The sequence below is a fragment of the Neofelis nebulosa genome, chromosome 1 (assembly GCF_028018385.1).
Source record: "Neofelis nebulosa isolate mNeoNeb1 chromosome 1, mNeoNeb1.pri, whole genome shotgun sequence".
Lineage (NCBI taxonomy): Eukaryota > Metazoa > Chordata > Mammalia > Carnivora > Felidae > Neofelis > Neofelis nebulosa.
The window spans coordinates 226,724,938-226,750,942 of NC_080782.1; the positions used below are offsets into that span (position 1 = coordinate 226,724,938).

The 26,005-nt window shown below is 39.9% G+C and overlaps 1 protein-coding gene across 3 annotated transcripts in view; it reads right to left on the reverse strand.

Moving 5' to 3' along the window:
• Positions 1-26,005, reverse strand: part of FREM2 (FRAS1 related extracellular matrix 2) — a 172,154-nt gene that overhangs the window by 87,140 nt on the left and 59,009 nt on the right. For all 3 annotated transcript variants that reach the window (XM_058686767.1, XM_058686776.1, XM_058686785.1), the window contains exons 3-4: positions 10,767-10,913; positions 3,433-3,663 (exon numbers count right to left, since the gene is read on the reverse strand). In XM_058686767.1, the coding sequence (XP_058542750.1) occupies positions 3,433-3,663; positions 10,767-10,913 (378 nt within the window). The remainder of the gene's footprint in view (positions 1-3,432; positions 3,664-10,766; positions 10,914-26,005) is intronic.

Sequence of the window (26,005 nt, forward strand, 5' to 3'; positions counted from 1 at the left end):
TGGCCACCCAGGGTGTCCAGGGATGAGGAATGGGGTGCACTTGCTCCCAGTGGTGACTGCCCTTTGAGGCAGGCTGCCTTCTTGCACACAGGCTGCAGGAAGACATAGTGACTGGACCCACTCCTTAGAGAATGGTCATTTCTATTGATCATAGAGCTTGGCTTTCCAGCCAGAAACCAGGCTGTGTTCTTGGAACCATGTGTTCCCAGCCAGACATTCAAAACATCTGGAGGCATGAGACATATTACAGAACATCCATATGGGTACTGAATAGTACTTGAGGCTAGATAAGTAACCACTTAAGTGTATGTCGTATCTCCGCAGTAGATGTAGATACTCATGTATTGAATAAAACGCATAGTCAGGGGCGCCTGGGTGGCTCAGTCTGTTGAGCATCCGACTTCGGCTCAGGTCATGATCTCGTTGAGTTTGAGCCCCATGTCAGGCTCTGTGCTGACAACTCAGAGCCTGGAGTCTGCTTTGGATTCTGTGTCCCTCTCTCACTCTGTCCCTCCCTCACTCATGCTCTGTCTCTCTCTCTCTCTCAAGAACAAAACATTAAAAAAATTTTTTTAAACAGAGTCATTTAAAATCTTTACCTAAATCACAACTATATAAGTTAAAAAATATAAATGGATAGAGTATTATAAGAGTATAATTATGAACGTGTGAGAATTCAGGATGTATGTATGTATATGCTTGTGTGTGTGTGTGTGTGTGTGTGTGTGTGTAGAAAGAGAGAGTTTATGTTAGTAAGTTGTTTTGTTTGTTTTGCCACAAAACATGGGAGCAAGTATTCTAAAATTTGTCACATGTAAAATTGAGAGTATTCTATAAACACCAAGTAAAATGCCTAAAATGGTGCACAGGTCTACAAGTATGGAGGTAATAGGGAGGGAGTGAAAGAATGTATATAAAATGTGTTAATTGTGCTGTTTGTCGGTAGTGAGTATGTGATGAATTTCAATTATTATCATTATCTGTAGCTGTTATGGGTAAGTAAGGAACTGGGAAAAGCTCTTTTATTAACTGGCTAGTAAACAAACCATTTCCAGACCAAAATGAAGCAGTGGTGGTTATTTCCTTTTCTTGCTGCCATAACACTTTGTTTATACTTTATTGCATCACATCACATTCTATTGCAATCATTTATTGGTAGGGCTCTCTTTCCCATTGGACCATAGGCTCTTTGACAGAAAGATTTCTATCCTATTATCTTTGCATCCCTAACACATAGCGCTGTACCCAGCACACATACGAGCTGAACACATTTTGAATGCATGCAAAATAGAATCTCATAACATGACCTAGAATTAATACATAGAGGGGGAGGTTAGAGGCATAATAGTTCCTAGGGCTAGCAAATTTCTATGTGAAGAGTTACAAGAGAGTGTAGAAAGAAACAGTTAAAATTTTGAAATGGTAGGGAGAGTGACCCTTTAATGGTGAGGAACAAGGGCTCTTTAATCTCTTAAAATGAAATCTAACAATGTTATTTGTGATACTAGAAATAACAACAGTAGTATTGTGCTTTATGTTTTATAGAATTCTTTCACAAGAATGATGCAACATGAGACTCATTAATTTTTCTTATTTTGTGCATTAGGAAACTAAATCTTAAGAAAAGGTGTTTGATTTGATTAAGGTCATAAAACTAGAAATGGTAGAATTGGGAATCAAACTCAGATCTTATAACTTTAAGACCAATGGTCTTCAACAAGACATGGAATATACCAGGCGTTATGAGACACTTGTCAGTTATCATAGGAATGATCATGGCCTGGAATGACTAGGGCTGAATGTCATCTAGAAAATTCTATAACAACTTTGATGACCATTACATTAAATGGCACTATGGCAAAGTTGTGTGTGCGTGTGTGTGTGTGTGTGTGTGTGTATGTGTGTGTTGTATGTACATATTTTAATATTCCACTTCTCAGATCTACTATGGGTACAGAGTATAGAGTGTTACCCTATTCTGAGAAATAGAAAGGGACGGATGAGTTTAAGTGACTTATTCCTTAAGGTAAACAATGACAATTATACCAACTGGCAAATAAAATATCAAAAAATGGCTTCAGGGGTGCCTGGCTGGCTTAGAGGGTAGAACATGTGACTCTTGGTTTCAGGGTTGTAAGTTCAAGCCTCACATTGCACCTAGAGCTTACTTAAAAAAAAATGAAGAAAGAAAGAAATGGCTTCAAACAAACTCTAACTGATGGGCCAGTTCATGTGTATTAAAGCTGCCATGGGCTGGTTCAAAAGAGAGAAGCTTTATTATGCTACCACTTATTCAAGACTTAAGACTCGAAGAAACTTTAATTATTCATGCCTAGATAATGCAGATAAAACTAAATGTAATTAAATGCCAACTGTTCTTTAAAGGAATTAGAAGCATAATTGAACTTCATATTTAACTAAAAGAGAGATGTTAGTTAAACAAACAGACCCCGAGCCCAGTTCTCTTATGCTCTCTCTCTAATTAGGTTCAGTCTTTTAACCCAGAGATTTCCACACAGGTCTCCATTTCAGGTACTCAGTAGATTGTATCTTCAGAGAAAATTTAAGAGTTTTCTGACTGACAAAATAAAGTAGGCTGGCAGTTAAAAAGAAAGTCACGTCTGGCTTCTGACAGGATTTCAGCTTTAGAAGACTCTCTCCAACCTTTGAATAAATGCCAGCCCTCCAAAAGCCATTCAACCTTTTTCTTTCTTTCTTTCATTTTCTTTTTCTTTTTTTTTTCTTTTTTTTCCTTTCCTGACTGCACGGAGACAAGTTAGCAATTAGAACGATGGCAAGGGGGAGGGAATAGGTCAAATTACACATGAAAGCAGTGAGGTTCACTTTTACCAACATCAGCCAAAGGTGGGCACTGACAAAAAAGCATAATCTAATAGAAATTAAGAGGAGTGATTTAAGACACGATTCGCCAAAGAGTGGGGATAGGTCTGGTGGGTTTTATGTAACAAATGTGGAGGCGCACAGCCAAGTGAAAACTGTTGGCTGATAAAAATTCTAACACTTGAACAATCAAGTGTAACATGGGGAACAAATTAATCCCAAATGGTCTGATTCTTAAACTCTTTGTTTAAAGGACACTTTAAAAGACATTTAAAAGACTTTAAAAAGTAATGAATTAATTCAAGAAAAATGAGATGAGCAATATTGATTCTAAAGAACAGAATTACAGTAAGAGAAAGAACATGCTGATAATTCATATGAGCTTACGTAGTTCATTTACTTGAAATGATATAGCTTCCCTTATTAGTTTTTGGCTTCCCTCTCCCATCAGCATACGTGAGAATATGAAACTATTAGTCTAGAACATTCTCCCCATAGAAAGTCCACACACTGAATTTAAAACTTCCTTTATAAGGTATTTTGTCATTAAAAACCCAACAGCGATGAGACAAACAAGTCGACAGCTCTCACCATCTCCGGGGTCAACAATCTCCACCGTGGTCACTGCAGGGAATTCCAGAGCAGCCAGCACAGGCTCTGAGAGAACCACCTGGAAGGTCTCCGACTGCTCGTGTTCTCCATCGCTCATGATCCGCACTCTCCAGGTGGCCCTGGTCTGGCCTGGGTTGAACTGCACTTGTTTCTGTGCTTTGCCCTTGAAGTCTTTGTCTTTTTCTGCAGTCCCATCTCTTGTGCCGATACCTTCACAAAAACATGGTATCATTTTCTTAGCTTCATTTTTAATTGGATTATTGAAGTTTGCCTTGTCGTTAACCTTTTGTGTGTTATTTATTCTGCCTGCCACTACGTCCAGCTTTGATTCCATGAGGTGGACGATTGGGGTACAGGTGCCACAGTAAAAGGGTTCTACTGTAGGTATTGGGGGTTCATGATTCTGTTCTATTCTTACCTCATGATGGTTTTGCTATATATTCTTTGAACTGTGTTTGTGTTAGAACCTCTTGTAAAGCAAGGCTCAGTAAATTAATATTCATGTTGCAAATATTCTTATTCCTACAGTTCATTCAGTCTTAAAAGCTCTTCACTTTTTTAATTTTTTTTAATGTTTGTTTATTTTTTAGAGAGAGACAGACAGACAGAGCATGAGTGGGGGAGAGGCAGAAAGAGAGAGGGAGACACAGAATCCGAAGCAGGCTCTAGACTCTGAGCTGTCCGCACAGAGCCCGATGCAGGGCTCGAACTCATGAACTGCAAGATCATGGCCTGAACCAAAGTCAGATGCTTAACCTACTGAGGCACCCAGGTGCCCCAAAAAACTCTTCACTTTTACTTTTACATGTGTTATACTGCATGTGCCATATGATAAAAACGTAAGAAAAATTCTCTAACTAGAAAATAAGGAACTCTGTGAGTCAAGAATTCTTTGATAATCAAAGTTGTAAATGGCCAATAATAAAAAAAATTACAATATTCTCTCCACATTTACTGGGACTAAGATCCTTAAAAGAATATAATTCAGTGATTGTCAATATGACCACATCCAGGTTTGTGTGTGTGTGTGTGTGTGTGTGTGTGTGTAACACTTCAGAATTCCATGAAACCATGTGAACAGAATTGGAGAGCTAAATATATGTGATTGCTATGAGCACTATGTTGGGCTCACTCTGATGGTTCAACTCAAGGTCAATTGCAGTTAGCTGGGAAGGCTGAAGGACCTCTGAGTCTCTCACTACATTACAAGAGTATCTTCACCATCACTATACCATGTTCTCAAGTCACAGGTTATCTATAAAGTCAACAGTCAACAAATCCAATGTCATCAAAAAATTATAAATTGCAGTTTGTACTTGTTCTAATTTGTACTTGTACTAGTATATCCTTAAGTGCTGAATCAAAACCTCTTAGTGAGCCATGTTAATAGAATAATTTTCACATAGGGGCATCTGGGTGGCTCAGTCAGTTAAGCGTCTGACTTTGGCTCAGGTCATGATCTCATGGTTGTGAGTTTGAGCCTCATGTCGGTCTCCGCACCGATAGCTTGGAGTCTGGAGTCTCCTTCAGATTCTGTGTCTCCTTCTCTCTCTGTTTCCCCCCTGCCCCCTGTTCATGCTCTGTCTGTCTGTCTCTCTCTCTCTCTCTCAAAAAAACATTAAAAAGAATGCTTTTCAAGTAAATTTCTTTAAATATTGGCATTTTGAGAAAAATTTGTAGGAAAGACAGCTTTAAAAGGGGGGAAATAAAATCTTGTGACTATTAGAATTAAGCCTGAAAATAAAGTGTTTGTAGCATTTCTTATTTAACTGAAAAAATTACCTTATTTTTAAATAATGGTGCTTACATCAGATGAATCTGAATATTTTCATCTGACTGTTAGTTTCATCTTAAAATGACAACGAAAATAAATATTTCATTAAAATATTTTTGTCTTGGGGCCCCTGGGTGGCTCAGTCGGTTAAGCGTCTGACTTTAGTTCAGCTCATGATCTCACGGTTCCTGGGTTTGAACACTGCATCGGGCTCTGTGCTGACAGTTCAGAGCCTGGAGCCTGCTTCAGATTTTGTGTCTCCCTCTCTCTGCCCCTCCCCTGCTTTGTTTCTATCTGTCTCTCAAAGATAAATAAATGTTAAAAAATTTTTTTTAATAAAGTATTTTTGTCTTATAGCTCTCAGAAGCAACTGAGATAAAAATATCTCATTTTTTTTCAATAGTAGGTAAAACATGATTTTTTAATATCAGGAGGAAAAAGGGCACAGAACCAGGCATTCCAGCACTACGTATCCTGTTGAATGTTGCAGACTTCCCGTTAGCTCTTTGGTTCCTAATGCACACAGACAGGTTGTCAACACCTCTTGGGTCTGCCATGATTCACTGCCGAGGTAATGGATGATGAGAGGAATCATTCTCTATGAGGTTCCAGCACACATGCTGCTCATTGACCCATCTATCCACAGTGGCATGGGCCAGCAGAAGAATTTGCTATTTGCTCTCTGATAACCACTTTTGTTTTGTTTCACCAACAATGCATTATTTTCTTAGAGATTCAAAAGGCAGTTTAAAAATAAAAAGGAATGAGTATAGGGCCGCTCAGTCAGTTAAGCGTCCAACTCTTAACCAGAGTCTTAACCAGAGTCTTAACCAGACTCTTGATTTCAGCTCAGGTCATGATCTCACTGTTCGTGGGTTCAAGCCCCGCATCGACCTCCGCACTGATAGTGTGGAGCCTGCTTAGGATTCTCTCTCTCCTTCTCTCTCTGTCCCTCTCCCATGTGCACTCTCTCTCTCAAAAGTAAATAAAAGAATATTTAAAAAAAGGAATGAGCATAATACAAGGAATGTCCACTAGTTCCAACTAGTCATCCTTACTAAGTGATAATCAAGTTATCCAACCTGATAAAATGTAGACTGTCATACCAAATTTCATGGTTGCTGCTAAAAACACATATAATTTTTTTAGATGGACTTTATAAAGTATTTCTGATTGGATGTAAATTATAAATAGGCAAGATCGTTGATTTGCCAAGCAAAGAGGAATGGATTTCTATTTTGTGAAAAAAGACATGTGCCTCTCAAACATGAGGTAAAATTAAGAAGGACGTGTCATATTTTTAGAGGGTAAAATAAGACTTAGATGGAATACTAAACTTGTTTTGTGTCAAAAATAAAGATTTCCTTTTTATAATTAACACACAGTACCTACTCTGAGTGTAGTGTTAGTCTATCCTGGTACAGAATACAGTTACTTACTATCCATGGACCAGCAGCATAAACAACATCTGAAAGCTTGTTAGAAATGCAGAATTCCAGGCCTTACCCCAGACCCACTGAATCAGAATCAACATTTTAACAGGATCCAGGTAAATCTTAGATGCATTAAACCTGAGGGTAGGTGGACACATACTAAATATTTCATACCTCCATAGGGCCCTTTACATAGGTGCCCATTTTTTTAAAAATTAAAGAAAAAATTTTTTAACGTTTTTATTTTTGAGACAGAGAGAGACAGAGCATGAGCAGGGGAGGGGCAGAGAGAGAGGGAGACACAGAATCTGAAGCAGGCTCCAGGCTCTGAGCTGTCAGCACAGAGCCTGACGCGGGGCTTGAACTCATGGACTGTGAGATCATGACCTGAGCCAAAGTTGGACACTTAACCGACTGAGCCACCCAGGCCCCCCTAAAAAAATTTTTTTTAATGGTTATTTATTTTTGAGAGAGGGAGAGAGACAGAGTATGAGTGGGGAGGGGCAGAGAGAGAGAGGGAGACACAGAATTGAAGCAGGATCCAGGCTCTGAGCTGTCAGCACAGAGCCTGACGTGGAGCTTGAACTCAAGAACCATGAGATCATGACCTGAGCTGAAGTTGGACGCTTAACCGACAGAGCCACCCAGGCGCCCCCTAGGTGCCCATTTTAACAAAGGATGAAGAAATGGTGTGTAGACTATGGAGGACACAGATTAATTAGTCCACGCTTTAATCTAACATGGTAGATGAGACAGCAAAGTACACACAACGTTCAAAACATGCTCTTAATTGGAGGTACAAATATTCAGCTGGTAAATCATACCTATTATAAATAACATTATTAGATGGGGCAAAAAATTCTAGAAATCAAAAAGCTTATAAATTGGGCTTAAGTTTATGCTTTTATTTTTTCAAAGAGAACTAATTATTAGACAAACCATATTCCTTTGATTTCCTAAGCAAAACCACAATTGCAGCTCTTCCTCTGGTGTGGAAAAATGGCATGGAGGGTAAGCAAGGCACTTTTGGAATGAGAGAACAGATCATATCCTACCTTGGCCACGTAGTGGTCATGGGACCACAGGCAGGTTATGAACTTCCTCTGTTATGGGGGATTTCAGAAGCACCATAGTGTGGTAGTTAAGAAAGTTACCCCTGGGGCCAAATCTCAGCTCTGCTCCTTAGTAGCTTTGGGAGGATGACAACCTCTCTGTTTCTTTACCTGCATCATGGGGGATATAATGACACTCCTCTCACACGGTTGACTATGTAAGGTATTGGGAACTGGGGCTGGCACATAAGAAGAACTCAATACATTTTAGCCATCATTATTGTCACTTCATAGTCCAGTATGTAACACAGTGGCTGGCACTGAGTAAGCCACTCAAGAAAATGTGAGGTTGAATTAGCGAGTAAAGTAAGTCGTAAGGAGAAAAAGACTAAGGTAACGTACTTAGTGTGCCTAACGAAGTATCTTTTATTTAGTAAATTCACAATAGCTGGTAGCAGTAAGATCTTTGAAATTCCAATACTCTTATGAAATGCAAACACATATTTAATTTGTTAATGGATTATACTGGTTATAAAATTAATAATCATCTCTGAGAAAACACTTATATAAATTTCATGTGATCCATGGCCTCCTAACTATGCTCCTGAACTTAAGTGATAGTCTGCCTCTAGATATGCAAACGATCTAATTCTAGAAGCTTGTAAGTGACAGTGGAGGTTTCAGGAAACAGTAACATGAAACACATTCATTGTAGAACTTCTTCCAGGCTTCCCTCCTCTTTAATCTGACTTCCATTCTCCCTCCCAGCTTGAAGTCTATTATCTCTTGAATGATTGATGGGTGTGGGCCACACACAGAAGTCTTTCCAACTTCCTATCTCCCCAGGTTACTAAGTAACGTGTGAGGTTAACCAAGTAGAGCTAAAGAACCTTTGTAGAATGGCTGGTGCTCATCTCCACATGCAGGAAATCATAGTTCGCTGAAAAAATAATGCTAGGAGAAAAAAAGAGCCCTTGTTTGACATTTTAGGATTCGGCTTTAAAAAAGAAAAGGAAGAGAAAAATGAGAAAAGATAGCTTTAAAAAATCTTTCAACCATTAACTTTCCCATTACTTTCAGTGGAAGTGAGTAGTTAAACATACCCACCAGGAATTCTGGCAAAATGCAAATGGATGAAGGCATCCTTAAGAATTGCTGAGGTTCTCTGTGTCTCAGTTATTATTTCCCGCATACTTTCAAGCACAAAGTCCAGTTAAGGCTAATCTCTCACGGATAATAAGTAAGACAGGATCAGATTCCTGACCTGCAGAGCACGCGTGTGTGTGCAAAGAAAACATGCTTCCAAAGAGAGAGAGCACCAAGAGCATTCACTATGCTTTAGAAGGTTAGACAAAGAGAGTGTAAATGGCAGCCAAGAGGAGGCATGTGCAAATCAAGAGGGAAGCAGAGCAAAACATGAAAAAAAAAAGGGGGGGGGGGTGGCGCCTGGGTGGCTCAGTCGTTTGAGCATCTGACTTCGGCTCAGGTCATGATCTCACGATCCGTGAGTTCGAGCCCTGCGTCGGGCTCTGTGCTGACAGCTGAGCCTGGAGCCTGTTTCGGATTCTGTCTCTCCCTCTCTCTCTGCCCCTCCCCCGCTCATGCGCACGCTCTCTCTCTCTCTCTCTCTCTCTCTGTCAAAAATAAATAAACATTAAAAAAAATTTAAAAAAAAGACGGAAGCAGAGCAGCACAAGGTCCGCAGGTGGACCAACTACCCTGGAGCCAATAACCTGACGGGGTCAGCAGAGAGTGGTGTGAAAATCTCTCTTACATGCTTAAAAAACAAAAAGCACTTCCAAAATTTTTTTAATGTTTATTTATTTTTGAGAGACAGAGAGAGAGAGAGAATGAGCAGGGGAGGGGCAGAGAGAGGGAGACAGAGGATTTAAAGCGGGCTCTGCGGTGATAGCAGAGAGTTGAATACAGGGCTCAAACTCACGGTGCATGAGATCATGACCTGAAGCCAGACACTCAACCGACAGAGCCACCCAGGTGCCCCCAAAACAAAAAGCACTTTAAAAATAAGGAGTAATTAATACCCGGCATCCAAATATCAGGGGGGAGCCTGGTGGGGGCAGATTGTGGCTGTGGCAAAGGTATTGTATGTGGTATGTGTGTGTACGTGTGTGTGTGTGTGTGTGTATAGGGATCTACTCTTTAATGCTTTTTGAATTTCATGGGCCAGTAAAATTTCAAGTAATTGTTTTGCAGACAAACACAGGATTAGCAAGCTTTTATTTTTTATTGCCAACATTTTCCTAGATTCCTATCTTAGCTGATATTCTCACTCAGTGAAAGCTCTTTTACCTCATGAAAATTCTATCAGCCTAGATGTTATATGTTAGCTTGAACTGGACTTGTAAAAAGGCTTTAGTCTTTGCTTTTGACTTCCAGTTTTATTTAAAAGAGTAAAGCAGCAGAAAATGATTAGTATTTAACGCCTGAGCATTGGTTCTGAAGAAAAGTCACAATGTGCATCTTTTAAGTAGAGCTTTTATGTAGAGTTGGGGTTCTTGGACTTTTTGTGACCTACCAGAGCATTCAAATGCAACAAATAGTAAATTACACGTCAATGTCTAATAGATTACTGAATAGTTTTTCACCCCTTATTATTAAAGTTGCCCTCATATATGTTTTACACTGGCCACTGGCATTTCTGCAGAGTTTTATACTATGGTTAGATTACACATTCCCCTAAACCTCTTCTAAGGTCTATTGACATTTAAAAAATTTTAACCTATGAGCGATTACCGCCATTTTTATGAAGTTATTTATATCAGAGAAAGATCATATGTAGGTAGAAGGTTTGAAGAGGTATATATATATTCGGTTACACATTTCCTATTTTTATAGCCTTTTGTCTCTATGATTTAGCTTTGACACAAAACTCTTGGCATGTTTCTGAAGCAGTCAAAGAACCTTTAAATGTCAACATCTCCTTAAACTTTAAAACTAGAGCAGTAAACTAAACATATTTTAATCATTGTAAAATTATGGACATTTGCTAGGAACAAAGGGGGATTTTGGAACACAAATGTCGATTAAACTTACTTATAAATGAAGTCTCTCCCAAGTAACCTCTGCGTTTAAGAACGACATCTAGAAATTTGGAATCCTCATTGATCAGGTAATATTCCTTTTCAAACGAGATCCATGCCCAATTCAGACGAAAATGCTGTTTGGTTAATTTGTTTCCGCCTAGAAAACAAAAATTTAAAGCCCCCAAATTAGTGCTTTCTTGAATGAATGGCCTTAAAATTTCCACAGAGTATTTGGATGATACAACATTAAGAATCATTATAGCCACTTGGTTTGACATGCAACTCCATAATACATACCTGGAGGACAGCTTACTGTTCAGCGATTGTTGTACAGAAATTCGATAGCTGACATCCTTCACAAAATCCCTTGATCTTTAGAAGGCAAAGTGGGTAATGGGGAAGAATCACACAACTACCAGCAGCAATTTTCTTTAAACGTACAACTATCCAAGTTGCAGGACGACCCACGTTCCACAAGGTGCCGCTGGAGAGCAAGTTTTCTTCTATAAAGAAGGCTTCAAGGCTCATTTGGATGTTAAAAACACACATACAACTTCACAAATACCTTTCTCTGGTTCACCGAGCAATTGGATGGAAGGCTTTAATTATAACCACTTAAGAAAAAACAAATATCCCTTCTCCGCCTCCCTTCCCCACTATACTCCACTCCATTCTTTAGAGCAAACAGACAGCTCTTTTCATTGATTCCATTCTGTTCTCAAGATAAGGCTCTCTCCTCCCACCTCCCCACCAAAATGGAGCTGGCTGCCTATCAGGAGAAAACAAACTGTGTGTGATCTCTCTAATGTGAAAGCTGCTAGGCAAGGAAAATGAAAGGAGAAATGGTTATCAGCTGATCACTCTGCAGTATCCTTCCATTTCCTTTGATCTACACCAATTATTTCAGAGTAAAGTGAAGTTTATAAACAAAGGCATTGGTAATTTCTTTTAAGTCTTTCTGGAAGAGGGTGGAAAAAAGCCCAAGTAACAAACACAGCTAGAGGCACCATTTTAATTCTAATTTCTTCTTTTCTGAGTTCACGTAGAGAGAGCTACTCTAGAGAAGGAGAAGCGAAACAGGAAAACATCATGATTTCAATAGACGGAGGGCAAAAAATCTGCACAAAGAGAAACATAGTGACTGAACAAGCACGTGAAAAAATGTCCATCTCTGCCAGAAATTTTTAAGAAAAGTTGCAGTGACTTTGAGTTATCAACCAACATGTACCGAAGATGAAAGAGAAAATACCCAGTGCAGCAGAGATTATATAGGGAAATTGGTTTTGCTGTTTATTGCTGTTTGAATTGTAAATTAGCACGAGCCTTTCAGGCAGCTACATGGCAAAACGCAGGCAAGAGACAAAAAGATGTTCGGTTCGTACCGTTTGATCTTGTAAGTCCTTCTGTGAATTTTTGCTTCAAGAGAAGCAAAAAGATATTTGTAAGGAATCCTTCATTTCAATATTTTCTATAATAGGCACCCAAACAAAACAACTTTTGAGTTTTTGGGGTGCATCAAATCAATGAGATACTATTGGGCCACTGAACAATAAATGTGACATTCTTAGTGGAAAACTTAAAACACCTAAAGACAGAAACACAAGGCGTTGAAGCTGTGAATGTCGTAGCTACGTAAAATGAGGCATCACAGATGTGGACCTCCTTCGTGTGTTACATGGACGGGACTATGGACCTTTCCATGTTTTGGTTAATTTTTACAAATATAAATAGATCAGAGGGCAGGAAGTTCATCCATTTTGTCCTTAGGAACGTATCATGCCTACCATCTCCTCCACACGGTGCCGTCTTCGCGAGGAGGGCCCATGGCTGGGCCTGAAGTGTAAGGCCTACTTCGTCTTTCATCTGCTGTCTGACTTTCAACAAATTTCTTCCCTAGACCTCTGTTTCCTCATGTGGAGAGTCAAGGGAAGGTAATATTAATTAACGCCTGCGTCCGGCGTGAGAACGAAGGGCGATGACCCACGCAGGCGCGCGGCACGCTGTAGCGCATCGATTGCATCATTCCACAAAAGTTAGCTCGCCCGTCCCCCTGCCACACCGCGCATGCTCACATCCAGCCCACGCGCCCCCTGCCGGACTCCCGGTAATCCGCCCGAAGTCCCCTTGCGCCTGGCTCCCCTCTGCCTGGTTCCCGCCAGCTGTCGCAGGCGTCAAGGCAGGCCTTCCTTGCGGATTTCCAGTTTGGCCTTGACCTACCCTGTCTTATCCCTGATGCACTCGCTCACTCCCAGATCCAGCCAAGAGCCCGCTGCCCCATGGATTTGCCAGCCTCAGCCACTCCTCCTGTCCCCTCTGTCCTCTGGCCTAAAATGATGGCCCATCATTCTTCTGCTCACATTTTCCACTCCTTGCAGGCTCCCTTAACCACCTCCTTCATGAAGCCTCTCCGGCGCCGACTCCAGCCTCTGATCTGGGTGTGATTCACTCACAGATTCCTCTGCGGTTTTGCACGTTAGCAGACATCCCCTCATCTTGCTTAATTGTACAAATTTAATAATTGTACTACATTATACTGATTTTTGTCGGGGAGTCAGAGTGGCCATTCATTCTTTTACTATTGCCAACCCTTGGTTTTATTGCCTTTAAAGATATTTAAAGATTTTTTAAGCTCTTGTGTTTGTGTTCTGTTACTTGGAACATTTCTCATAGAATGTAATAGATAAGACTAGAATAACATTTGATCACTTGCACTAAACATTTCTGATCTTTCAACTAATTATTACAGGACAACATCTTTGTGCCACACTTCTCTCTTCCTTCTCATTTACATTGTGGCTCCATCACGGGCCAGATTTTATTCCAAACTTCTTGTACTTCTTGTCAGGCTCTACCAAGCCATTCCTTCTTCATCCTAACACCTCCAGCCTTCTATACAGAAACATCCAGACACACTCAACTTCTCAGCATTTTCTGAACAAAGCGGGGGGGGGGGGGGTTGCAGAGAGGGAGACACAGAATCTGAAGCAGGCTCCAGGCTCTGAGCTGTCAACACAGAGCCCGATGCAGGGCTCAGACTCACAAACCGTGAGATCATGATCTGAGCCGAAGTTGGACGCTTAACCGACTGAGCCACCCAGGAGCCCCAAACCCACAAAACCTTGAGATCGTGACCTGAGTGGAAACCAAGAGTCTGACACTTAACCAACTGAGCCACTTGGGTGCCCCACAGTAACTGTAATTATTTATCTGCATGCCTGTGTGTGTTTCTTCTAACTGTCTGACCTCCTCGGGACAGGTGCTGGTGAAATTCATCCTAGTCTCCAAGTTCCAAGTAGTGTCTGCAACACAATGAGGATTGAAGAAACCTGTGTCATAAGTATGATTTTTAGGCCTAGAGTGGCTAATTTGTGACTCCTGCTTGTTTTATTCCTTTTTTGTTCATAACAGTTTTCAGCTTACACAAAGCACATACTTCAGTTTTGACTTGTGACTAATAACACCTGACCTCTTTAGTAACTCTTGTGCTCAACAAATGAATTTTAGTTGACAGTTCTGAATATTTTATTCCTATCTCTTTCCCCTATACCCAAGAAGACATCACTAAACACAGTTTCTCTATTTCTCTAAATTTTTTGACACTTTTTAGCTAATTGTGAGATCTGATTCTAATCCTCTCCTTAAATATTCCAGAAAACATCACACTTCTAAATATTACATGTTTTAAGAATACTGAGTCAAGGAGGCCTTCCCTTCACACTCTGTATAAAACAGTGAGCCCTAGTGCAAACCGCAGCATGCTCTAGCCCTTTATTCTCATTAATTTTTCTCCACAGTGCTTTCCATAACCTCATATCCTATATATGTCTACTTTTGTGTCTGTTCACTTGGTCTGTCCCGATTGCAACACATGATCTAGCCCATTTTGCTTAACTGTTACAGGAACACCTACTAAATGAATTAAGACACTCTAACGTCTCTGTTGAAAGAAATTCAGTAGCGCTTCACTTCTCAGGCAATATCAATGTCCTGCATAAATGTAACATAACTCTTTCAGTACTGAGTCTTTTTCTTATATTACAAAAAGAGGAATTGTTTTTAATAACGCCCTTTCTAAAATGTTCTGCATACTTCTATTCTTAAACACTGTGTAAAGGCTTTAAACGATTACCCACGAATGTGAATCGCTGGGATTTGTATTTATCTCAATGACACCTCCAGGGGTTATTGATGACTCCAGGCCCGTTTAACCCTTCCACTGCATTATGAAATAGCTTGGACGGTCTTAGGAATAGGTAACTTCATCTCTCCTTACAAATTTATAAAACTCATTATTGGGTTGGTGCTTATGTTCCGGAAAGATGAAGGTGCCAGGTTACTGGTTAATCAAGGGTTTCAGGTGACACACAGCTGAACAAGTTTGCCAGGATTTCATATGTCTGTGGCTTTGAGATTTTGTTTGAAATAAAATTCAGAAACAGTACCGAGAAACTTGGCTTTGCGAGACAGTGACATGCTCTAAGGTAATTGTTTTAGATGCTTAGCTTTCACTCTAAATCTGGGCTAAGTAGGTATCTTGCTAGAGAATAGGAAGTTAAGTGTATAAAGTTTAATGCTGAATAAATTAAATGCTACATAACCTCTGATTTTTTGTACATATGAATCCTACTGCATTTTGGAATTTGTAAAATCTTAGGCACTACTCATGCAGGAGAGGTACAGGGATCTGAGGAACTAAGCTGCCGTTTACTGTAATTCTTTTTATTAAAACTGACCTTGCACAATTGAACTCTGTATTTCATCTAAAGAATGAAAAGACCCAACATATATTCATTCATCACCTGCCACATAAACTCCTCTAGCACCTTACTCTATGGGAAATAAGTGTTAATACTTTTAATACCAATAGCTGCAGCTTACTGAATGTGAAATTAACTTAAACTGACAATTTTTCACTTCAATTTCACTTATTACTTATTTTATGATTTAATTTTACTTTTATTTCTGATTTTAATTTATTATTTTGCTACTTATTTCAGTTCCTAAAACAGACTCTGTCATCTGTGATGCACAAAGAATGAGTCTCAGCGTGTCACTGGAGACAAGCTAAAGTCCCTAACTGTGTCATAAATCCATACGACAGGTGCCTGCCAGCTGATAACCACACTCCCATAGGCTTTGTCCCCAAACCCTGACACTAAAGCCATTAAGGGTTTGATGAAAAGACCTCTTTTGAACTTTTCCAGCTGGTCTTTAGGGTTCTTCATTTTCTTTTTCAATGGGAACACAAGAGGTTTTTTTCTTGTTTTGTTTGTTTTTTTTTTTTTTTAGAATAACAAAGAATTGCAACCTTCAATTAGCCCTCCCTAAGAACATAGAGCTGCCTGGTTTTTCTAAAGACAAAGTATACATCTTCAATATAAAACTCTGACTTGTCTTGATCAGGGTAATTTCTAGGTGCCCATTTAGCTTTGATTTTTTTTTTTTCAAACATATTTTAACAAATATTTTCCTTGGACAAAAGTTAGTTACTGATAGAACCTAATTCTATTGGTTAGATTTTTCTAGCTTGTTAAAATTTCATTTGCCCTCAGTAAGGTTCAGACTGAAAGCTGAACTGAAAATCACATCCATTTTTAAAAGTTGGATATTGTCCTTTAAAGCAGCAATAGAAATAGACATTTATATTAGAAAAGAGTAAGGCAACGATATTACCTAATTTACTACGAAAATTAGATAATTTGGTTTTTCAGCAGTCTTGTTCTTTTAGAAGGCAAGAACAGTGGTTAACAACCAATGCAGCTACCATCAACATCTATGTTATTAATTGTAGTAAAAATCAAAAACTAAAACTGAAATAAGGCATTTATTGTGTTTCATTTCTGTGCTAGGATGATCTTTTAAACTTTACTTTGCCTTAGAATCTTCCATACGAGAAACTTTGAGAGCTTCCGGAGCCTTGTCCTCCAGCCTTTAGCCAGGTGGATTTCACGGTTTACTGCAAACCCTGGAGGTAAAGCTGCAGTCAACTTGGCTTTGAAACATACCCTCCCCAGTCCCCCAGGAGCTGATATTCAAGTATGGGAGATGGCATAAATACATAGATAAGTGTATATGCTGAAGATTGATAAATGCTGTGGGAGAGGCACTGATAATGAGCTGTGGGAGATCACAGAGAGAAGGACTGCTTTCACCTGAGGGCATCAAAGACAAGTTCATAAAAGAAATAGTGTTTAAATGGGGCCTTAAGTACAGGGTGGTATTTGGACATTCACAGAGATTGGGGGAAGGTGTTCCTGGAAGATTAAGTCTAAGAATGGAGATAAGAAATCCAGTGAGAAGGAAACTTCAGGGAATTCAGTTTGGTAGGAGTTAGGGACATTTACTAAATACTCACTTCCTTGCCTTCTTGTATAAGTGATTGGATAGTAAAGAAATAGAGGAAGTGATCTCGATGCTTTAAAATCTGCCCCAAGGGTGTAATCCTGCCTCGAGGCAATCCTGCCTGACCCGGCCACCCCAGGGATGAAGAATCTGGACCTTAAAGGCAGCTGTGCCTTAGTATGACTCACGGAGCTCCTGAAAAACTGAGAGACAGACCCAGAAAAATGGTCAATAGATTTTATACTTTTGTCGACTATTTAATAATTCTAATGGTTGTTTTTGTCCGATAGTGACTTTTGATCATTGATATATCATTTTCTTCCTTCCATCTGTACAGCCACCCCCCCCCCCAACATGCCACTGCATTCCCACTGCCTTAGACATTCTGAAAAAGAGGCAGCACAGGACAAAGTATCAGGTTCACAAATACAGAGACTATATAGAGAAACGTACAGAAAGAGAGGTAGTGCGCCAAAGACCCAAAGGTGGAGAGAAACAGACACAGCACGTATTGACCTCTATTGGATATGCACAGTCATATATGGTGGTCTCTTAGGCTATTCTCAGGCAAGGCACCTATAAGTTCATCTTTCATAACCAAAACCTAAATGCAGCCCAGATATCTTGGTAACTGTCACATCAACTACAGGGAATGGAGCTCAAGCATGGATTAGTTCACGTTTTTCTGTAGGATGTAAAGATAAGAAATTGCCAGACAGGGGCGCCTGGGTGGTTCAGTGGGTTAAGCGTTTGACTTCGGCTCAGGTCATGATCTGGAGATTCACAGAGCCCTGCGTCAGGCTCTGTGCTGATAGCTCAGAGCCTGGAGCCTGCTCTGGATTCTGTGTCTCCCTCTGTCTCTGCCCCTCCCCCACTTATGCTCTGTCTCTCTCTCTCTCAAAAATAAATAAAATGTAAAACAAAATTAAACAACAAAAAAAAAAGAAGTTGCCAGATAAGGTGAAGGCAGAGACGGAGCTGACAAATAGACCAACATTCACATTAGAAGCCAGATCACAATTCACTTTACCACATGTAGTTTTGTTCCTTAGAAACTTGATTTCATTGAGTACATACCCATGATGGGTGTACGATGCGTACATATACCCATGATGTGTATATGTGTACATGAGATTCCAAAGAGCTGAATTCCTACCTATGTACTCTACCAGAGGTTGATATACAGTTGATGCCCATTCATTATTCCTGGATTCTGTATTCGCAAATTGGTCTACTCACTAAAATTAATTTGTGACCCCAAAATCAGCACTTGCTGATTTTGCTTTTTGCTCGTTCATGGACACTTGCCGAGTGGCTTGGAAGAATCTGCACCACCAGATTCTCTGCCTTCTTGTTTCATACTGTAAACTAGTGTCCTTTTCACAGCCTACTTAGTGCCGCCCCTTCCGCATTTTTGTGCTTTGTGTTGGTAATTTCACTGATTAAAATATCACACAATCAGAGCGCCACAGTGCAGCTCAGTGTTCCTGAGCAAAGAAAGCTGTGATGCCCTACGGAAAAAATACACGTGTTAGGTAAGCTTGTTCACATAGAAGTTATAGAGCTGTTAGCTGTGAGCTTACTGTTAATCAATCTACAGCATGTACCAAATAAGGTATCTTTAAACAGAAACACACACCTAACAAGGTCACGTATTGATTGGATAATAAAACGTCGCGACCAGAGGCTAACAGGGAACCTTACTCTGTGTTTCTCCTAGGAGCTATCACTCAGCATTGGCAGTGATTTTACAGAGTATGACTACTGCAAATAACAGAAATCAGTTGTATTGCCTCAAAACAAGCTACAATAAGTCATCCTTCTGGGACAAGGTAAAACGGAGCATAAGGATTGGAAAAGTGTTCCGCCTCCACACACATCTCACCTCCCTTTAGCCAACCCTTTCCCTGGCACGTGATCAGGAGCGTGAATGGAAAAGAGCCGTCAGTGCATTGTCGGGTGGGCAACCTGGCCATCTGGCCCCAGTAGCACTAATAGCAGTAAAGGGTAAAGGGCATACCGGCTCCCGCGTGGCTATCCTGCCACAATCAGCATGGACAGCAAGAATTCATAGGCTAATTTTTTTAAGTAGGCTCATGCTCAACGTGGGGATCACGCTAACTCACAGCCCGGAGATCAAGAGTCTCACGCTCTACCGACTGAGCCAGCCAGGGGCCCTGATAATTTTTAACCTAGAGGAAAATAATACACATGGGATGAGTTCTGATGCACAATAACTCCTAATCCTGCTAGATTCTAATTATCTTAGACTCATTTGTCCTGGGGATATCGGTTCAAGCACAGCCCCCATCTGGGATTCATGCCTATTTATGCTTGTTTGGGGAACAGGAGTAACAGACCTCATGCAGGCTGATTTTTTTGGGCTATAAGGAGCCACTGGAGAGAGAACTCATTGTAATAGAGGTGGATGTGTCAGGCACAATGTTGTAGACTCTGTACAAAGCCTTAAATATCAGAGCAAAGGAGAGATTCAGAGCACAGTGTGAGGGTGTTTGTTACTCATCTCTAATTCATGCCCGGGCTCCCAGATGAATGTTTGGTTCCCGTGAAAAGAGAAAACCGTAAGCGGAAATTGAAAGAGTTACCTGATCACCCCCATTTGTACCAGGTTCCAAGCAGCACTCTTTTGGATATCCTGGTCATTGGATACACGACACGGGGAAAAGTTCACCACGGAGCTCTGGCGCCCACTCCTGGTGGCTCCTGGGGCCATAGGCAGGTCCCAGCTTGGGGCGGCTGGACCTAGGGACTGGGATTCCAGGCAGAGCTATGGCAACATCGTGGGACTGAGCTTCTCGTGAACACTGACCCTTGAGCAGAAGCATGGGCTTGAGCGACCAGCATTGGCACAACACTGACCAGTCATAGGAGATCCTGGCCAAAAACAACTGGAACTCACGCCAGCACAGGTATAAGTGGGCTGAATGTCAGCTCTGCACTGGAGACCCTGAAATTACATGGAGAATCGGGCTGGACACAATGGGGCCAAGAAGTCAAGGTAATTTCGGTAATACACACATTATCTCAACGCATGTCACAATAACCCTGCCAATTAGGCATTTCTACATTCTATGGAGGAAGAAAATACCGTCAGGCTAAATTATATGCTTTAACTTGCCGAGTGTGTCATAGATCTAGGATCCACATCCAGCCTGCTGATATTTTGTACTTCCTCTGAGGAATCAGATTACTTCATTTGGGTCTGCATTCTATTTACAGATGACTCAGCTTAATTTTCATTTGCTGTAATTTAATTAATAAATGAGTGCTATAGAACAGAAGCAAACGTGATGTTCTGAGTGTTTCCCACCACCAGCAGCAAACCTTCTCACGCTAATGAGTAGTGAGGCAGACAAATGGTAAGAATTAAGTGGGAGAACAAAGGGTGTAAAGGACAGTGTCCAAAAATTTGAGACTGAATCCTAGAAAAATTAACACAAGCTAAGAGTAAGACCCCCCTGTTTTATGAATGAATATGGGGACACAGCCAAAAGTTGGGGAAGCTGGTAGGAAAACACTTCCAGGCTGAATGATGTGCTCCATCAGGCCACATCTGGGCCAGAGTGGCAAGTCTGAGCCCGTGGGAATCCTCCAGGTTTCATTCGGCGTGTTCCCCTCCCCCCAACTCCATCCTCCCCCTCTCCCACCCCTGCCTCAAAGGAAAGAACTTACTTTCAGGCTCTGTAACAAAAAGAAAAAGAAAAAGAGGGAACCTCCTAACCTCAGGCTTAAAAAAAAAATATTTCCTTAATCTAAACTTGATTTAACTGTGCAATACTTGGCTTTCTTAATTAGAAGTTTAAACCCAGTGGAATGAATGCCTTCACTGTTGGTATGCACGGCCAGGATGAGGAATTCAGGTGTACATCTACAGAAGACAAAGGACAAAGCAAACATATAATTGCAAGGTAAGCTCTCATGTACAGCATGCACCTTACCAGATGATCACGTGCGATCTAAATTAAAAGCTAACTTAGTCATCTTAATGCTGTACTTTGAGTGGCCAAGGAAACTTTGTTCTGAAAATGAAAGTGTGATACCGTATTTTAAACAAGAACACACACTAGTTCAAGAAGCCATTATGCAGATGAACAACACAACCATAAACCGCAAGCCTTTTGGAACAAGAATGAGGCCTGGGCTGCAAATTTGCATATTTTCTCACTGCCGAATTTTACCAAGATCCAGAAAGCTGTGATTTCATCAAGATTACCAAGCAGCCATGTGCAGAAGAGGAGTAAGTTCCCAGGGGTTTTCAGGTCTAGTCTGGTGGACTTTTTATTTAATAAACTATATATGATTTCAAATATATTCTTCAACATAAGATCGTAAAACTTGTGTGCTTAAAACAGTATGAAATAGTATGAAATATATATAAAATTTTAAATTTTAAATTATATATATATATATATATATATATATACACACACAATTTAAATTTAAATGTTAAAGGGGACTTAATTATTTCTCATTAAAGCAGCCCAGAAATAACTTTCCATCCTATTTTTCCCATTAACACATAGAATTAAAAAAAAAAAAACAACCCAAACCCTGTACTTTCACAGAAACAATAACTGCTCTATGAGTTAAGTTTTGTCAGGAAGATCCACACCCTCTCCTGCCTCTGGGAAAAGGAAAAAATACAAAACAAAACACCTGGTGCAGCAAGACTTCTTGCGTGCACCGCCTGAAGCAACAAATTATATAAATTTATTAGATCTCTGGCAACACATTCTTAAAATAAATTTAATAGCCTTAAGGTCTCTGTTCAAACCAGAGTCTAATTCCTTTTGTGGCGCCAGACATCTCCCCCCACCCCATGGAAACTCTACGGGGAAATGAAAGGGGTGCTCCCAGCACCTCTCTGAGTAACCGGTTCAGCACCATTTAGTTAATTCCCTGTGAAGTGCGGTTGTTTTTCTAATTCCTATTTGTATAACAGCACCATGCACGTTACCATCACACACAGCCATTGCAATTAACAGGGATTACAGCTGGAGCTGTAGTTTGGATTATCTTTGGAAAATGTTGTATCCACGTTGAGACAAATATATAAAAGAGAATAAAATCCCAGAAGTACCTGGATCTGTTAAAAACAAAACAAAACAAAACAAAAGAAGAAGAAATCTTCTTTGACCTGAGTTGTTTCTATTACTACAGAAATTTAAATTTAATGGCTGGGAAGGAGGGATCAAGAAGGAATGACAGCATAATAGCCATTCTATGAATTACAATATCATGAACAAATTTTAACTCCGAATCCTAGAATATTGGAGCTAACAGAGATCACCCCAAAGATACTTTAGAATTAGTCTGTTGTTATTGTTGTTTTTAACTCTTGAGTTGGGACACGTGTTCCTAGCTCTATTTGTTCTCAGAAACAAAATCAAGGTTTGGATGTTTTAGATTTCTAGACTTAAAATTTAAAAGAAATACGTGGAATCACGTCTAGTTTCCTGGCTATTGCTCCTGTGACAAACTAAAAAAAGCCTTGTCTTTGAGGTCTGTCAAGGAAGGAAGGAGAGAGGGAAGGAGGGAAGCAGGAAGGGGAGAGAGAGGGGGGCGGTGGGGAATGAAGTAGACGGCCTTCAACGCAGTATGTTTGTTTTTCACATTTTCTTTTCATTTATTTCAGCTTAATTTTACAAAGCTAGCTTTTGTACTTAACTTGTGTATTATTTAATTAGTCAAAACCCTTTGGTGACTGCTCTGATCCCTTTAAAATTATTCCAGTGCTACAAATAGAGCCCTCTTTGGTGATTTTACTGTCTCTGATTAACATAAAAGCCATTCTTTTAAATATTTAGCTGCTAAAGAAAAAAAACACAATAGACATAAAGACAAGCTGGTATGGTCTTAGAGCACGAAACCTTGTAGGAAAAAGATTCAGCCAACATACAGCAATACAACAGTGGTTTTTGTTTGTTTGTTTGTTTTTTGTTTTGTTTTGTTTTTTTTTTTTGAACAGACTCACAGCACAGTTATTAAGTAGAATGATGGTTCACACATAGTCCCTTCTGTAAGATTTAGACTCTAGTACGGAAGGCAAACCAAATACCCTACATTAGTTATTAAACAGAATGTAAGGTAAACCAGTGAGTATGCAGTACGTGGGGCTCAGAGGAGGGAAGGGAAGTTGTTCAGGTGGGGAGACCACCAAAGGCATGGCACGAGGGATATGGAAGAGGGACCTCAAAGGACGGTGTCCCTTTAAGGGAAAGGAATCACAAGAAAACAGGTGTAGGAGAACAGCAAGGTGTGTAAAAGTTCAGCTCTGTGGGGTCTGCAGAAGCAAAGTGGGGAAGGAGGAAATAACCTGGAAAGTGAGGGATTGATGACGGGGTAGAAAAAGACATAACTGAATTCTGCTTAAGAAATATTAACTTGGGGGGCACCTGGGTGGCTCAGTCGGTTAAGTGGCCGACTTCGGCTCAGATCATGATCTCGCAGTTTGTGAGTTCGAGCCCTGCGTCGGGCTCTATGCTGACAGCTCAGAGCTTGGAGCCTGCTTCGGATTCTGTGTCTCCCTCTCTCCGCCCTCTCCCTCTGCTTTCTCAGAGCACATGCTCTGTTTCTCTCTGTCTCTCAAAAAATGAATAAAAATGTTTAAAAATAAAAAAAGAAAGAAATATTAACTTGGTAGAATTATTTAAGGATTCATTAGGATAAACAGAGACTAGGAATCAAAGATACCATTCACAAATAGCCCCCAAATGCTCCCCAAAATGGATGCTCTGCCAGGGGAAGAGAAAATTTGCATTATGATACAAATGAGTCTATAAATATTGCCGTAAGAAAAATAAAAATCTTCTCCTCAATAAAATGGCAATCCTTAGAATATTAAAATTTACCTTTGAACAAATCAAATGCCTAACCAAAGATGCCCACCGTAAACAGCCAATATCATGAATACTTGAACTAGAAGATTGGACATAGCTTTTGCCAAACTGCCGTTATCAAATAACTCCTTTTTATTAAAATTCTTTTGGCAAGTAACTCTGTATGGATGGAAGTCAAGAAAGAAGAAGGACCCTATCTTTCACTGAATTTTAGTAAAAAGTTTTAATAAGTATGTTTTAGAAAGACCCTGATGTCTTTTTAAAATTGAAAACTTTGTATTGTGTTTCAAAATAATTTACAACTGGGATACTCTTGCTTTCAAACTAAACATAACTTTCTGGTGAGAAAAAGTTGGGTGTTTAATTTGCTACTTCTGTCTGTTTAAAGAGAATTACTCTTTTTACCGACAGAAAAATGTATTATTGTAAATCAGAAGCCATTATTAGTAGCAATGATAAGTTATTCCAGTGATCCTTCAACGGCCATCTCAGTTAAAAACTTTTTTTTTTTTAATTTTTACTTTTTAAGTTTCCTTATTTATTTTGAGAGAATGCGAGCTTGAATGGGGGAGGGTCAGAGAGTGAGAATTCCAAGCAGGTTCCACACTGTCAGTGCGGAGCTGCTGTGGGACTTGAACTCAGGAACCATAAGATCATGACCTGACCTGAAATCAAGAGTCGGACGCTGAACTGACTGAGTCACCCAGGTGCCTCTGCATTAAAAACTTTTAAATAAACATTGCCAGCAAGCTTGATGAGTAATTTTCATAATAACAAACCAGGATGAGAAACTAAAACCTTTATTTAAGGTCTTACAATTTAGGCATGAACGTAGGGGTTGGAAACTCAGGCCCTATTTAAATATGCATAAAATCTGATAGTTCTAACAATTTTTTTTTCTTTTTTTAGTCCTTAAGAAAATGGTGTAAAGTACTTTAAGAGCTCATTTATTTTGAGCAATAAAAAGAAACAATGACTAGATTTCTTGGGGGCATTTTGGACCTAAGTGTCTATTTGGTATAAATCCACAGGCTAAAGTTTCTTTCTCTCTCTTTCTCTCACTCTTTCTTTCCATCTCTCTCTCTCTATCTATCTCAACTTAAAAAGAAAGTGAGGATCCATTTGACAAATTCTTTTAGGCCAAGATAAACCATATAAGTCATAATATAAACAAGTAGTTCTCGGTTTGGGGGTGGGCTGGGGGAATACATGATTTTGCCCTTGTGGGTACACTGGACAATGTTGGGAGATATTTTTGGTTGTCATAATAAGGGGGAGGGAGAGGAGGCTAGTGGTGCCTTGTGTGTGGAAGACAGGGAGGCAGGGACTGAAAAATGCACTGGACAGTCAGATCTCTGCCCCACCAAAAAGAATTAGAATGATCTGGTCCAAAACGTCAATCATGCTATGGAAAAACTCTGGTCTAGACTTATCATATATATATAACATGCATATTATGTTATGTTATATTATATTATTATAATATATGTATATATAATATGTATACACACACACACATACAACTTAACATAAACATATTATCTGACTTTGTAAATTCCATGCTTTCTTATGAATTGATAATACATGTAGTCCCAGGATGAACATGACTCTTACATAAATATGCAGAACGTTTCAAAGCCATCATGGATGTGGAGAAGTTTCTAGGACAAAGATTTTATGTTCTTGTTGCAGGAAGTACCTGAACCAGTCGTTTTCCTGTGCAGTCAAAATTTGTGGCTAATCCTCTGGGAAGTCAGAAGTGAGGATCTTGAGAAATCACCAAACTGTGATAAAAACTGTCACCAAACTGTGACACACCAAACTGTGTCAAAGTGACAGTGCATGCATGATTTAGATTTTAGTATGAAATCAAATATGTGGGTAATGATTTCCTTTCCAGAGCTTTTCAGCAGATTAGGCTTCCCTAGAAGACCTCTGAGTGAAGAGTGGGATATGGGAGGGCTTCCCGTGGTGATTGTAGGAAGGCAAACCTGGACACTGAATACAGGCCATCCAGCTTTCCATGCCTTTCCAGAACTGAGAGGAG